The sequence below is a fragment of the Solanum tuberosum genome, unplaced genomic scaffold (assembly GCF_000226075.1).
Source record: "Solanum tuberosum cultivar DM 1-3 516 R44 unplaced genomic scaffold, SolTub_3.0 scf00230, whole genome shotgun sequence".
NCBI classification, from domain to species: Eukaryota; Viridiplantae; Streptophyta; class Magnoliopsida; order Solanales; family Solanaceae; genus Solanum; species Solanum tuberosum.
In genome coordinates, this window is record NW_006239156.1 from 697,229 (window position 1) to 712,047 (window position 14,819).

The following is a 14,819-nucleotide window of genomic DNA, read 5'->3' on the forward strand; positions in this document are numbered from 1 at the left end:
ATAAAATATGTTTTGAAAAAAATACAAAAAATTCCACTGATTCATGAAGTGAATCTATCGTAAAAATACTATAAATCATGATAATTGACAACATAAAATATGTTTTCAAAAAAATACAAAAAATTCCACTGATTCTTGAAGTGAATCTATCGTAAAAATACTATAAATCATGATAATTGACAACATAAAATATGTTTTCAAAAAAATACAAAAAATTCCACTGATTCTTGAAGTGAATCTATCGTAAAAATACTATAAATCATGATAATTGACAACATAAAATATGTTTTCAAAAAAATACAAAAAATTCCACTGATTCTTGAAGTGAATCTATCGTAAAAATACTATAAATCATGATAATTGACAACATAAAATATTTAAAAAATGTTGTATGTGGGTAGTCTTATTATGCCTTAAATAGCGTCAAAGAAAGTACATGTTTGTGATAAAAAAACTTATTCCTTTATCCACGCAAATAATTGCTTCAAAAACTCAATTATTAGCCCTAAAACATACAATTTATATTATTGGGCCCGTGCTATGCATGAGCCACATTATCTAGTATTATAATAAAAGGCAAAAGCTATATATAATAGGCAAAAGTACTCATTATCCCCCTGAACTTGAAGTTTTTTATACGGTGTACATATAAACTAAATTTTGTTTTAATTATCCCGAACTTGTTTATTCCTCCGTCGCGTACATCTTTTTCGTTTAAATATACACCGTATAAAAAGCTTCAAATTCAAGGGTAATGAGTACTTTTGCCATATATAATATTAGCCCTAGTCTGTCGCCCTCACGGTAAGAGCGATTTCTCAATTTGGAACAGCGCATCAGCATCAGCATCAGCTTCTGTCTTTTTCTTCCTCTAGTAATTCCGGTACTCGTGAATCCTACTCTCAATTTTTTATCATATAAAAAAATAGTGTGTTTTTGTGGTACTCTGCCTCTGTTTTATTTTATCCTTTGTTTTTGCGTCTAAACTGCAATCAAGGTCCCCTTTTTATTTATTGTTAGCTTTCGGCAAAGATTGTATCTTCCTAGTAGGAAATAATACAAACATTATCTTATGTAGAACCCATGGAGAAAAGACTGCGACTTTCCAACAAATTTTCTCTAAAAAAGGTGTTTTTCTCAACCTCAAATCTCTTTTCTTCAGTCTCTTGTCATTCTTGTGGTTTGATCAATTTTTTTTTTTGTTTCTAGTGTCAAAAGGAAGTCTGCATTGCACAAGAAGATCGTATCAGTCAGTTACCTGATGAAATTCTGGTATATATATTGTCTTTCTTTACTGTTAAGGAAGCTGCAGATACAAGTCTCCTCTCAAGGCGTTGGCTAAACTTATGGACATATATTGATCACCTTGATTTTGATGCTACAAAATACTTGGATCAAGTGTTCGTGCAACCCAAGCTACAAAAAGGGCATATGGACAAGTATCTGACATGGGTCAACTCTGCTTTGCAAAAGTTTAAAGGCCAGAGACTTGACCAATTTCGTGTTTACTATGATTTAAGCAAATTTGCTCAGCACGACATTGACAAATGGCTTGAACTTGCCTTTTCTAAGAAAGTTCAAAGACTAGAGTTAGACTTATTAAGGTGTGGATCATTCACTCGTAATTTTGATTCCTGTTATACTTTTCCGGAGCGGCTCCTTGGTCTTGGAGATTCTTCTTCATGCTCTAATAACCTCCAAATACTCTCACTTATCAACCAGAATTTCAAGTCTCTAAAAGTGCTTATATTGAAATCTGTAAATGTGACGGGCCAAGTTCTTGAGTTCTTTCTACGCAATTGTCCATTTCTTGAAAGAATGCAAGTTCATGGATCAGGAACATTGAAAAATTTGGAAGTTGTTGGTCCGTCCCTCAAGTTGAGACACTTGGAGATATATAGTTGCTTCAATGTAAAATCACTTAAAATTTGTGATACAAATCTTATATCATTAAGGACTTCAGCAGGAAAAGTATTACTGCTTAAGAATGTCCCGATGCTGGTTGATGTAGAGATTTTGGGTATGCCATACACCCATTTATTGGATGACATATCCTCTCGTCTCTTGTGCGTTCTCTCTCAGCTGGAGGTCCTTACAGTAGATGCTTGTATATCATTGGTTAGTGAACAAAGTTTGTGTCTATCTACTCTTGTTTTACTAGCCTAGCACTAACTGGTGCCTTATCTGTAGTTTGATTATCCGCACGAAGATTTGGAGCATTACAATTTTCCTGAACTTACGAAGCTCAAGAAATTTGTTTTTATTACATTTGGAAATTCACTAAGAGTGTCAGGCCAGAGTCTCTTAGGTTGCACGTCTATAATAAGGGCTGCCCCACAGTTGAAGGAATTTGAACTACAGGTAAGTATCATGCCTTTTCCTCTTTGGCGTGCAAAAGTCTGATTTATTCATATTAGCAATTCTGGTTCATGCAGTTATTGATGCTACTTCTTTAATAAACTTAGTTATTTAAGTCGTTGAGCTTGAGTTGAAACAATTGTGAAGAGCTAAACTTGAATAAATGGTACTCTTGCATTTTAACTCATCTGACTGTGCCAATATAAAAGTCCTGCCCTTACATAGGTGTCATTTTAGATAGGTAGTAGACAGCTCTGTCGTCACTGAACTTTGATTTATTATCTGTAACAAAGAGCTTAAAGTCTCATCATTTCATCAAAGAGCTTAGAGTCTCATCATTCCTCCAGTTTCTTGAATATTTTTACTGAATTACTGCGCTTGTTTAGCGTAATGGAATGACCTCAGAGTGTTGGGATTGTGGTTTCAGTTGTCGATTGTGTTGCTCCAAAATCTTAGGTTTCCACCTGTTTGTTGCCAGTATATTATATGATGGAATTGGGAATACTATACAGTGATTATTCTGTGTTTAATAAACCTACTTTTTTGAGAAAAGGTAACTTGTATTATAAACACAAGAATACTCGGGACGTATTCCAGTAATACTTACAATCAGAAATACAAAAGTGTTGCTGTTTTCCTATGAACTCAAGAACTCTAAGATACTAGGGATATCCTCATTTTCATGAGGATATTCATGTTTACACCAAAAACAGAATAGAGCTAAACATTTCAGCTTCATCTTCTCCATAGAGCAGCTCTTGTTCTCAAAACATCTCTGATTCCTTTCCAGCCAAATAGTCCACCAAATGCAGGCTGGGACAATCTTCCAACTCTCCCTGTGCCTGTAAAACATGCCACCTTGAAGGGCACCTTAACTTTCCAGATCATTTTCCATGGCCAGTAGCTTGATTGAGTGTGTGTCCTCTGTGAGTTTCTGTAAGCTGTTCCAACTGAGAATCTCCCCTGTGTATCTGGAGCCCATAACAGTTTGTCTTCACTGTTACTGAGTTCCTTGTATCGTTCTAGGATATTTAGAAATTCAACCATTCTATTCACCTCCCATTCATTTAAAGGTCTTCTGAACCTTAAATTCCAACCCTGAGCATCTTTTATAAACCTACTTTCTTGTCATAATTATACTGGTTGGTTTCAAATGAGAACAACCAACTAAGAAAATTGAGAAGTAAGTTGTTGCCTAGCTAGGTAGATGGGTGAAGGAGGAATGCACTGGGGTAGAGGTTTCAGAGATGAGGGATTACAAAATGTTGTTAGAACCGAGGGGAACTTCCAAATTCTAATAGTAGGATTCGAAGGTGGCATCCTGAATCCCAATCAAATGACTCCAGGCTCAAAGAGTCAGAATCGAGCCTGGATGGTATTGTAGAGGAGGCTTAGGGCTTCACATGGTATCTGATGTTCTCTCTCTTGAATATTTATTTTTTCAAAAATCAAGTAACGATTATATAAGGGAAAAGAGAAAAAAAACCCGAACTTGTATCGGATTTCTTGTTACACTTATTCTTTGAAGTTGTTCTATGAATTATTTTGTAGTAGAATAATACCATAGGAAGTGTTGATGTGGCTTTTGCTTTGCACCTCCATATAGTGCATGAAAAGACAAATACAAGCTAAATGATATAGGCTCTAGACACTGTGTCCAAAAGATAGAATTTTTCTTCTACTTTTTAGGCCCTTTTCTAAATCTTGAGCGGTGATCCGCCACTTGCCCCACCAGGCCACCATCCATGCCCCCCACCTCCGTGTCTGAGCCAGGAATTTTTTTTTTGTAGCTGAGTAGATACACAAATTATGTTTTTCCTACTCATGAGTGGGTTCACGCACTTGGCTAAAGTTGTGTGCATAATTTTTTCAATAAAAATCAAGCAATAAATGTAAAAAATTATCTAGGGTGTGTTTTGTATTGAGAAAAATGTTTATCTATTTTCATGTTTTGTTGGTCAATATATTTTGTGAAATATTTTTTCTAGGAAAACAAGCTCCTTAAAAATGAGGAAATTTACTTTCCTAATGGAAGTAGAAAACATAAGTTCCAAAGCAATTAAATCATATTAGCATTTATAACTATAAAAAACAAACAATCATATAAATCACTATAGACATAGAGAAGTCAATAAAAATAATTTTAGTTACTAGTTAAATTAAATAAAAAACAATACATATCACAATAAAAGTAATAAAATAATAATTAAAATAAAAGAATTACTGCGAAATATTATAAAAAAACTATTGATAATCTCAACCAAAAAAAAACTTGAAAGGAAAAATATGAGTACGTAGCCAAAAGGGCAAAAAAATTGACCAAAAGTTCCAAAAGGGCAACAAAAATAAGTTTGAAACCAAAAGGGCAACATTTAAACGGTAGGGGAGACGCTGTTTAAATTAGGGTAGCAATGCGCAACTCCCTATGCGCCTTACAAGGCGCAAGCAAACAGAGCCACCATCATTGTTTATTTTTTCCATGTCAATACTTACGGTGGTACCTTTTGCACTACAAAATAGTTTAGGGGTCGTAGGGACACCACAAAGAATAAGTGTGTAACTGGAAAACCGAGACAAGTCCATAGGGTTTTTATGCCTTTTCCCACTGTGTTATTTAAAAAAGCACCAAGAGGGCTCCAACCTTTACAAGTAGAAGATTCTGTGGTTCTGTCAACCTCCCAGTCATGCAATCTCCTTCTTAATCTAATATTAAAAGATAGCCTTTCTCTGTATTCTTCAATCACATCTTTTTTATGGATAGCTATGAGATGTAATTCTGAATAAGTTATTAAAGCTTCTTGATCCGGCCTACATGAAACTTTATCTTCTTCTTGCAACTAAAAGCTTTCACAAGATTAAAAGAATCAATTCCATAAGTTCTAATGTACTTCCAAATTGTGACATCATCAGATGTATTGATTAGTTTTGCTTTTGAACATCTCATATCCTTGCCATGCTTTATGTTTAACAGCTTAATCCATAAATTGTTTTGCTCTACTGTGTTTTATCTCCACAAACTAATTCTACAATAGACACTTTTTTTAATACCCAAAGTTTTTATCTATGAACTACTCTTCTTAGAGAATATAGCTCTATTTATATGCTCTTTGAATCAACTTGCCACATATTTCTCCTTGCATTATCGAACCGTCTTTGCACCTTAAAAAATGATAGATACAGTTTCTTGCGGGTTGCCAATCTTCTCCACCTTATGTATCACTCTCTGCCATATTATTGCACTTCTATATCTGGCATTTAGAGACTTGCTCATGTATGTCTCAGCCTGGATTCTCAATTTAAATGCAGTCAAGTACTGTCTCAAAGTGTAATAGTAGAGATCTGTGATGCATGACCTTCCGCTCCTCAAGTCCAAATAGAAATAGGGTATAGTCTGCATATTGTGTACATGAGAAATTTCCATATTTTCATTTGTACAACTTTCCCCAACTTTTGACTCCTTTTATCCATACTATATTCATGGCATAATGCAGCATCTTACTGAATGTTTCCATTGCTTAGGAAGAGAATGGGATAACGGGGTTCTCCTATTTAACTGCATATCCTAATTATATTTTTCCATTTGTTTGCAAACCGTGTTGATTCAAAAGCTTCAGTAATATTGCCAGTTTACATGATTGTTCCACCGGGTCAAATCTTTGCTTGATCCTGTGTTGTCCCTAGTCTGAGGTGATAACTTGAGAATGAATCATTCATCGGTGCTCTCATAGTAAAGAAGGCTTCACTCAAGGAGTGACAGATTTGGACGGAGTCTTGGCTTTGATGCTAAGGAGACCAGTGTTATCAAAGGCGAAAAGCACAAAAAAGCTCTAAGGTCTGTGGGGGCTTTAAGCGCAAAGCGCAAATAAAGCGTGGGCTTTAATGAAAAAAGGCACAACGGGAGAAAAAAATACAAATGTATATGTTTAGTCCAAGACTAAAAATTATAAACATAAATGACAAATATATGACCAAAGAAGATGAAAAAAGATTATGATAAAATGAAATATCAATTGTTTAGTGTCACTTCTTCATAAGAGGCTCATTGGCCAGGAAAAGTTTGTCTCAAAACCTTGATGACGACACTGAAGCGCACATAAAGCGAGGCGAAGCGCTCAACACGTTTTGAGCCTCGCTTCAGGGTTTAAGCGCACCTAAAGCGCGCATTTGATAACACTGAAGGAGACAAGATCCATCGATCTGAATAAGTCTGGTACACCTTTCTCAAGTCCAGCTAACAAATAATTCTTGCTACTTTAATTCTATTTAAGTCTCCAAGAATTCATTTTCTAATAACACTAGATCTATAGTTTGTCCTTCCCTTTACAAATACATGCATTTTTTGACCTTGATATATACTTACCAATACTTGTTTCATCCTTGTTGTTAGGACTCCAGTAGTAATCTCATCCTTGTACCTTGTTCTTAAGAACCAATGCTGTGAATATTGCAGTCCAGCCTCTTGTAAGAATTTCTGTCTCGTGAAAGAAGTGCAATGCACTGATAATGTCCCTTTCCAAAAAGTTCCTAGATTTCTGGTAAGAAGACATTATCTACCCATCTGGCCCTAAAGTTGTTATCACCACTAGACCATCCTGAGAAAATTTCTTAGTAGCCAACACTCTTCCCGTGATAATAGCTCAAGGTCATTGTAGCTGGAAGGCGCCTTCATGCTCAGTTTTACTAAATAACTTGTCATAGCATTACACTCATCTGATGACCTTTGGATTTGGTAGTTCGTCCATCTCTTACAAGTTAGTTTATATGGCTGTACTTTTTATTTGTATTGATCAATTTACAGTAAAACACTTAGTATTTTGTAGGGGTGTCAAAAATGAGCCCACCTATAGGTAACCCGCCCAACCTGCCCATAATTTTAAGGGTTGGGCTTAAGATAATTTGAATTAAGTTCAATCTCAACCCCCATTTTAAGAGAATCCTCAATTGAGCCCAATTTAATTTTCAATTTCAACCCATTTTAAGACTCTTTATTTGCATTGATGTAATGTATGTTCTTATATTGAAGGTATGAATTACTTTTGTTTTATATTTTTTAGGATTTATCTATCCATTTGGAACTTCTTTTGTAATTTTCTTAAGTTGAAATCTAAAATGTGGTTATAAAACTTAAATAAACAATATATTAAAATTATTGAGATTAAGTGGGTAAAGACCCAACCCATTTTTAAGCTCATTTGAGCCCAAAGTAAACTTGGGCGGGTCAAGGCTCAACCCAATTTCTATTTCAACCCATTTTAATATCTCCAATTTCAACCAACCCACCCATTTGACACCTCTAGTATGTTGTCTCATTCATTTAACCAGAAACACCTCAATTGTTGTTTCCAAGATGTTTTTTAGCATTGGTTATTTGTTCCAGTTCTTCTACTAAGTGGTTCTTTTAGGCTTTTCGTTTTTCTATATCCATCCACCCTTTTCTGATCATACTTACCAATCCAGCAATCTGATTATGTATAATTCTTCGACATGCATTGTTGTTTGAACTCAAAGTCTGCCTTTTAAGTTCAGTTTCCTTTCTATTAACCATAATCAGATTGCCTACACTATCATACGATTGCTATTGCTGTTCCGCTAAATCAATGAATCCCTCTATAGCTTTTTTCATTTTCTCGAATTTGCATTAAGATTCGCCCATTCCCAAGTCTGCACTCTGCTGGAATGGATGTATGATTGGTAATCATCATATGCTTTGAAAACTTGAATATCACATTCCAAAGAAATTGTATACACAAATTTCTGTGTATTCCACCTCATAAGTTTACTGTACATGCTATTGTATTTATACAAAACTAGGTCTAAATTCTGTACCAAAATAAATGAATTAAACAATGATTATTTGTACACTTGGCACCTAATTATTGGACTACTTTGTAACAAACTCTAACAGCCATTTTGCTCTTCATGTGCCTTCCTTGTGCCTAGGTTGAGAATCTTCTAGACCTTGTACAACTGGTTAGGTTGAGAATCTTCTAGACCTTCTGATTAGGTTTCCTAGAACTTTTGTTCTTTTTGGCATGTTATTTTGGCACAAATCTTTTGGTTCTTGAAAAGAAATGTTGGAGAAGGTTCATTTCGGTTTGCAAGTCCGGCATGCAGCTCGAATATGTCTATATGATAAGTCACTTATGTTTCTTTTGTTTCCTAATTTCTCCAAGTTAAGATTTTTCTCACAGGGAGTCTAGTCTAGATCATGGATAATGAGTAGTGGTGATTGAATATTGTTGAATTAGTCAACTTAACTAGGAGGCATCTTACATGATAATGGGAAGTTTTCATTCAGTCGATCAAGGAACCCATATCCCGAATCTTAAAATTTAGATCCACAACCGATTCCGAGCAACTTAGTCTAAATTAAGTCGACCCAAACATGTTGAAAGAAGTTGCAATTCTCTCAGAAAATTGACTTTTCATTTGCACTCCACGTCTGTAATATTCTTGTCCATATTCCCCACTTTCCTTCCTCCGTGTGGTAATACTTTAGGGAATTTGTAGAAGAACAAAGTAGTAGGAGAAGTCAAATGACTTGAGCGATTGATACAATCATGGTTCATCAGTGATTGTTACATAGTTTTATGTTATACTGATTCCCCAAAGTTTAATTCTTTTCATTTAACCTGTGTCCTGTTCAAAATTTTCTTTTATTAACTTTACTGACTCATCTTATTATTTTTTTATTTTAATTTTAATTTGTGCTGTATATATTTACGGCAGTTGATGTCAAGCCCCTTCAAGGCAAAGAAAGAGTGTAAGAAAGCAGCCATAAAATGCCCACTCCATCACCTCAAAGTGGTCAAATTTTCGGGGTTTTATACAGGCTTATTTCAACTTGAACTCGTTAGGTACTTTTTGGAAAATGTTGTTGCTCTTGAGAAAATCATTATTGATCCAGGTACTCCATTTTTTTATCGTACCCCTCCGTGCCCTAGCGAAATCAAACACACGCAAACTTCAAGAAATCTTGCCAAGCTCCAGGTTGAACGTGAAGTGCCTCCGGCTATTGAGTTGGTCATACTTTAATGAAAATAATAATGTTATTAGGGTTAAATTTGTGATACATATCGGAGGTGAATTTTTATTTCTTAGTAGATGTTCCTCATGCTTTGTTTCATAATTGGGTGATTTTCACTTTTTGTGAGGTTTATATTGCTATATGAAATATGGGGATTTTCAAAATGAAAATGTCGCAGTTATTCCGCCAATCACATCTTTTCCATTCTATTTTTCTTGTGAGTAAAATTTGATGTGGAAATTTCAAAACCATGTGTTAAAATGACTTCAAAAAGGCTATGATGTGATGTGTACATTAGTTGCGTTGCCAACTCTTCAAAAGCTATTTACTTTGATCCTCAAGTAGAATAGTTTTCAAATTTTAGAAATTTTTTGTGAAGAGAGTAATAAGAAAATGGTGTCATCCATTTTACAACTTAGGAAATTTAACAGTTTTCGTTCTTAATTTTAAGATTTGTATCTTGTTAGGGGAAGGGTTTAGGTGAGTTTGCCTAGTGCGGGTTACCTTTCCTATGTGGTTTGCGAACTATTGCATAGGAGCGGGGGTTTTATCCTGTGCACACTCAAAGGGTAGCGACTGCGGGTTTTCCTTATCATTAAAAAAAAAAAAAAAAAAGGGTTCAGGTGAGTTTTGTGCTAGGAATTTTATTTCACCTATCATATTTAATTTTGTTTAATGGAGCAACTATTTTGGTGGAATCTAGAGTCAAAATGGTCAATTTTTTCCCCGAAAAATGCAAAAAGGGTAAACTTAATTTTTGAATTAACCAAAAACAAACATATCGCTAGATGCCTTTTGAGTTAACCGACGGTAAATGCCGTCTATTTTATTTTCATAACTCGCTCACTTGTGAGCTTTTTTTTGTATTTTTTTTTTCTCGCTCTTGGCTGACGATTGTTTTTTCTTTCAAGTTTCTTGCTGGGATCTTTTATTTTATCTTTTTTGAAAACTAGTAAAATTAATTGTGCTTTGCGCGGGAATATATCATATAATTTACAAAATAATACATAAATTCTATCAATTATTAAAACTAAAACATTATATTGTCTTACATACAAGATTACGTAGTAACAAACATTAACAATGTAATGGAAAATTAAAATTATTACATTTTATCATTTATTCTTAATAACATAAGCATAAATAAATCACTGTAAAAATACATACCAGAATTTGTAACATAAGCAATGGTGTCAGTGAGCCACTCAACAGGAGCAAAGTACACAAATATTTAATTGTGAAGAAGAAGAGGAGGTTCAAAATTTTTGTTGTTTTAAAATGAGACGAAATTCCTCTATTTATAGGCAACAAATGATAATGTGAACAAATATTTATTGTGCCTTATCAAAACGGTTACAAATATTTGGAAAGTTGCAATCCTTCGAAAATGTCACAACTTTTCATAAAAGTCACAACTTTTCATTAAAGTCGGAACTCTTCATAAAAGTCACAACTTTTCATAAAAGTCGCAACTCTTCATAAAAGTCGCAACTCTTCATAAAAGTCGAAACTTTTCATAAATGTCACAACTTTTCATGAAAGGGTAAGGCTAGTTTTCAAAATAAATAAATTAAAAATGAATTATGGTTTGTGGCGCCACGTAGGCGAGCCTAAGATTCTCTTTTATATATATACTAGGTAATTTGCCCGCGCTTCGAACGGGCATGAATAATTGCATTGAACTTACAAATAATCCTTTATTAATATCTATACATTAAAATAATGGAAAAATAGGTTCTTAAATAAATATTAGCATTATTTCAACATGAATCTGATTGTTTATCATTATCACATAAGTCAAGAACCTCTAATGAACAAATTATTCATAAATAATATATCATTGGTTTTTTATCAACATTAAAAGGAAAATAAAGAAGAAAATAAAAATAAATATGAAGGCGTTTCGTAAGAAAAAGAACACATTTAACTTGCATAGTTTATACAATTGTGATATATGTCCCAGGAAAATATTAAAATAAATGTTTAAAAAAAATTACGCTTGAACATGAAAGAAATTATAACTTTTTGAACTTGCATAATGAATTTCTTCAATTGATAAGTGAGAAACTTCTCATCTATGTAAAAATAGAGAATATGTAAGCTTATATATAGTACTTTTAAGCAATATAATTTTATATAGAATATCAAAACACGAATTTTTGAAACTGAGTGTATATGTTCAATATAACTGGAGATAATAACTTTGCAGAAACATAAACAACAGAGTTTAAAACATGTAATAAAAAATAACAATTAATATCATAAGCATAAATTAATGACTTTAAAAGAACATATCAGGGTCTGTAACAAAAGAATGAAATACAAAGGAAAAATCGAGTACACTGAATGCACAATGTCCCCTTAAAAAATTATTCCCCTCTAGTACCCTAGGTTTAAAGAAATAGATCCTCTCAGGATGAAATGATTTTATTCACCAGCGTATTGATACAAAAACAGTGGTGTCAGTTAGCCACTCAACAGGAGCAAAGTACACGAGTATTTTATTGTGCGAAAGAAGAAGAAGAAGAAGAGTAGAGAATTTTCGTTGTTTAAAATAAGAGGAAATCCCTTTATTTATAGACAATAAATGGTAGTGTGAACAAATGCGTATTGTGCCTTATCAGAAAGGTCACAACTTTTTGGAAAAGTCACAACCTATCATAAATGTCACAACCTTTCATAAAAGTCACAACTTTTCATAAAAGTCACAACTTTTCATTAAAGGGGAAGACTAATTTTGAAAATAAAATAAATTTAAAGAGAATCCTGGCTTCTGGTGAAGCCACGTAGGCGGGCCTAGGATTCTCCTTTATATATATATAATATGATATGATGTTCTCACTGGATTTCCAGCGATTTATAGTTAGTTTTTTTTTTAAAAAAAACAAATGACATCCACTTGATCCAAACCAAAATTATATTTTTAAAAAAGGAAAAAAAGTGAAGCATCAAGAGTCTGAGGCTATATATGAATAGAGTACACTAACATATATACTTAGTATAATTTTTACAAATGGATTTGATGAGCATGATGTATATGCATTCTTATTCCTATTGACCTTCGATTCAAGTAAAACATATCAAAAATCAAATGTATAAAACAAATATAGTAGTGAAGAAACTTAGATATGATTTATGTATGTGAGGAAATAAATAAATGAAAGATCCTCTCCTAAACACATAACTTCAAGACAAACAATATTGGTATAACCATCGAGTGGATAAATTTTAGGAGGGCCAAACTTATGGGTGGTCACTTAAAGTTGGCATCAATTTTTACTTAGATTTCTTAACTAAGCTTTGTTCATTTTAAACATCTCATGTAGAGGTCTGCTGTGTCATTTTGTAAGGGAAAACTACACAAATTGAACCCATTAGGCAAAGTATTTACATAAATTAGACTCAACCCAATATATTTACTCTAAGTGGACACAACCCAAACTATTTACCTGACTGCTCCCTTGTTCTATTCATTGAACCACTGCTGATACCATCGAAATATATATATACTCTGATGATATCTATATACTCTGATAGTATCAAGCATTAATTGAACATTCTTTTCACGGAAATACTGCCTCTTCCTCCTTGATGTCATTAGGGTATATATATACTCTAATGGTATAGAGGAGTAACTGAGTAGTGTTTTCACAGAAGCATTGCTTCTTCCTCTTTGATCCCATCAGAGTATATTTTGATGGAATCAAATAGTAAACACAAATTAGTAGTTAGAAACAAAAGGGGTATGAAATTAAAGAAATAGCCACTTGAAAATAATTTTCCTTTTTGGGGTACAAGGGTTCTTTGTAATAAGGCTGCAAAATGTTTTCCTTCAGTGCACCCAAATAGATTGACAAGTCTCTGGGAACGTGAGTTCCATATTTACAATTTATCCCTTATGTTCTAAATATGATAGATTGTTTATATTGAATAATGTGTTTATACATAAAATTTACATTTGCATTAAAAAAATAATGATGAAAAGAATGAAGATCAAATATATATCTTCTTAATCAATCATATATATATATATATAAAAGAGCCTTAGGTCCGCCTACGTGGCGCCACCACAAATCAGGATTCCCTTTTATTTTATTTATTTTCAAAACTAGGCTCTCCCTCCTCTCAGAAACCTTCACAACCGTCACCACCATCTTACAAATTAAGCCTCCCTCAAATATTCCATATGTATAAATATTAGCCCCCCTTTGAACTTACTTAAGAAACTGATCGTCAGATTGGAATACTAGGCCAAACTTAAGTTTAACCAATTAGTACCAAAATGAAATATTGGGCCAAACAATGTGAGTTAGCTGACTTAGATGCATATATAACAGTTATACCTTGAGAATTTTCTTTCTAATTTTGGAATTGTGACTGCTTCTCCGTTAATCCTATGTATACTTGCATTGGTGCATGTATTAGCCTACCGTTTCTTGATAATCTTACTTTATACCTTTGCTGATTTGAGTTAATCATTTTTTTTGTGTGTAGGGGTGGTACAATATAGATTTGAAGGTCAATGTCATTTATTAGAGCTTTGAATTGATATCTGAAGTACACATTGTTGGATTTTAAAAAGGTGTGAATGAAATATGAAGAGTTGTGACTTTTATGAAAAGTTGTGACTTTTATGAAAAGTTGCGAATTTTATGAAGAGTTGCGACTTTTATGAAAAATTGTGAATTTTATAAAAGGTTGTGACCTTTTCCGAAGGGTTGTAACTTTTTTCAAAGAGTTGTGACCTTTCCGATAAGGCACAATAAGCATTTGTTCACACTATCCTTTGTTGTCTATAAATAGAGGAATTTCCTCTCATTTTAAAATAACGAAGATTTTGAATTTCTTTTTCTTCTACACAATTAAATATTCGTGTACTTTTCTCTTATTGAGTGGCTCACTGACATCATTGTTTTTGTATCAATAAATTGGTTAATAGAATCGTTCTATCCCAAGAGGATCTATTCCTTTAAACCTCAGGTATTAGAGGGGAATAATTACCCTAAGGGGACACTATGTATTCACTGGTGTCGCGCCCCATTTTTAGCAAAACAGGTTTTGGTGCACGACCTAACAACTCTTTTGGGTGTTTTTGAATGAATAGCTGAGATTTGACTGAATTGGCGTCTTGAAATGAGAATGAGTCAAAATTGAAATCAGTAATGGCTATAATTGAAATGAGAATTTGAATTGGAGTGAGTAGAATTGAAATGAATAAGCTAAAATTGAAATGAAATAGACCAGAATAGGCTGAAATTTAAATGATTTGGAGCAAAATTAGGGTCTGTTTGGAAAGCCACATGGTAATTGGAATTGGTGTAATTACTAGGGTAGTAATTACCAGCCCAGTAATTACACTGACCTGTTTGGTTGCCACAGTGTAACTACACTGTAATTACACATGTTCTGTTTGGATGCACAATTGCAATCATAA

General features: G+C 33.5%; 1 protein-coding gene across 1 annotated transcript; it reads left to right on the top strand.

Annotated features, from left to right (window-relative positions):
• Positions 1 to 806: 806 nt before the first annotated feature.
• On the top strand, positions 807 to 9,484 carry LOC102595257 (F-box/FBD/LRR-repeat protein At5g53840-like). Its single transcript, XM_006356809.2, has 5 exons — positions 807 to 883; positions 1,079 to 1,128; positions 1,210 to 2,118; positions 2,191 to 2,361; positions 9,088 to 9,484. Exons 2-5 carry the CDS (start codon positions 1,084 to 1,086, stop codon positions 9,391 to 9,393), a joined length of 1,431 nt encoding a protein of 476 aa, XP_006356871.1. The 5' UTR covers positions 807 to 883; positions 1,079 to 1,083; the 3' UTR covers positions 9,394 to 9,484.
• Positions 9,485 to 14,819: the final 5,335 nt, after the last annotated feature.

Bases quoted from the DNA above. Each gene is read 5' to 3' on its own strand.
- LOC102595257 (XM_006356809.2), top strand. From the start codon at position 1,084: ATGGAGAAAAGACTGCGACTTTCCAACAAATTTTCTCTAAAAAAG. The intron at 1,129-1,209 runs GTGTTTTTCTCA...TTTTGTTTCTAG, and splicing joins ACAAATTTTCTCTAAAAAAG to TGTCAAAAGGAAGTCTGCAT. The intron at 2,362-9,087 runs GTAAGTATCATG...TATTTACGGCAG, and splicing joins TGAAGGAATTTGAACTACAG to TTGATGTCAAGCCCCTTCAA.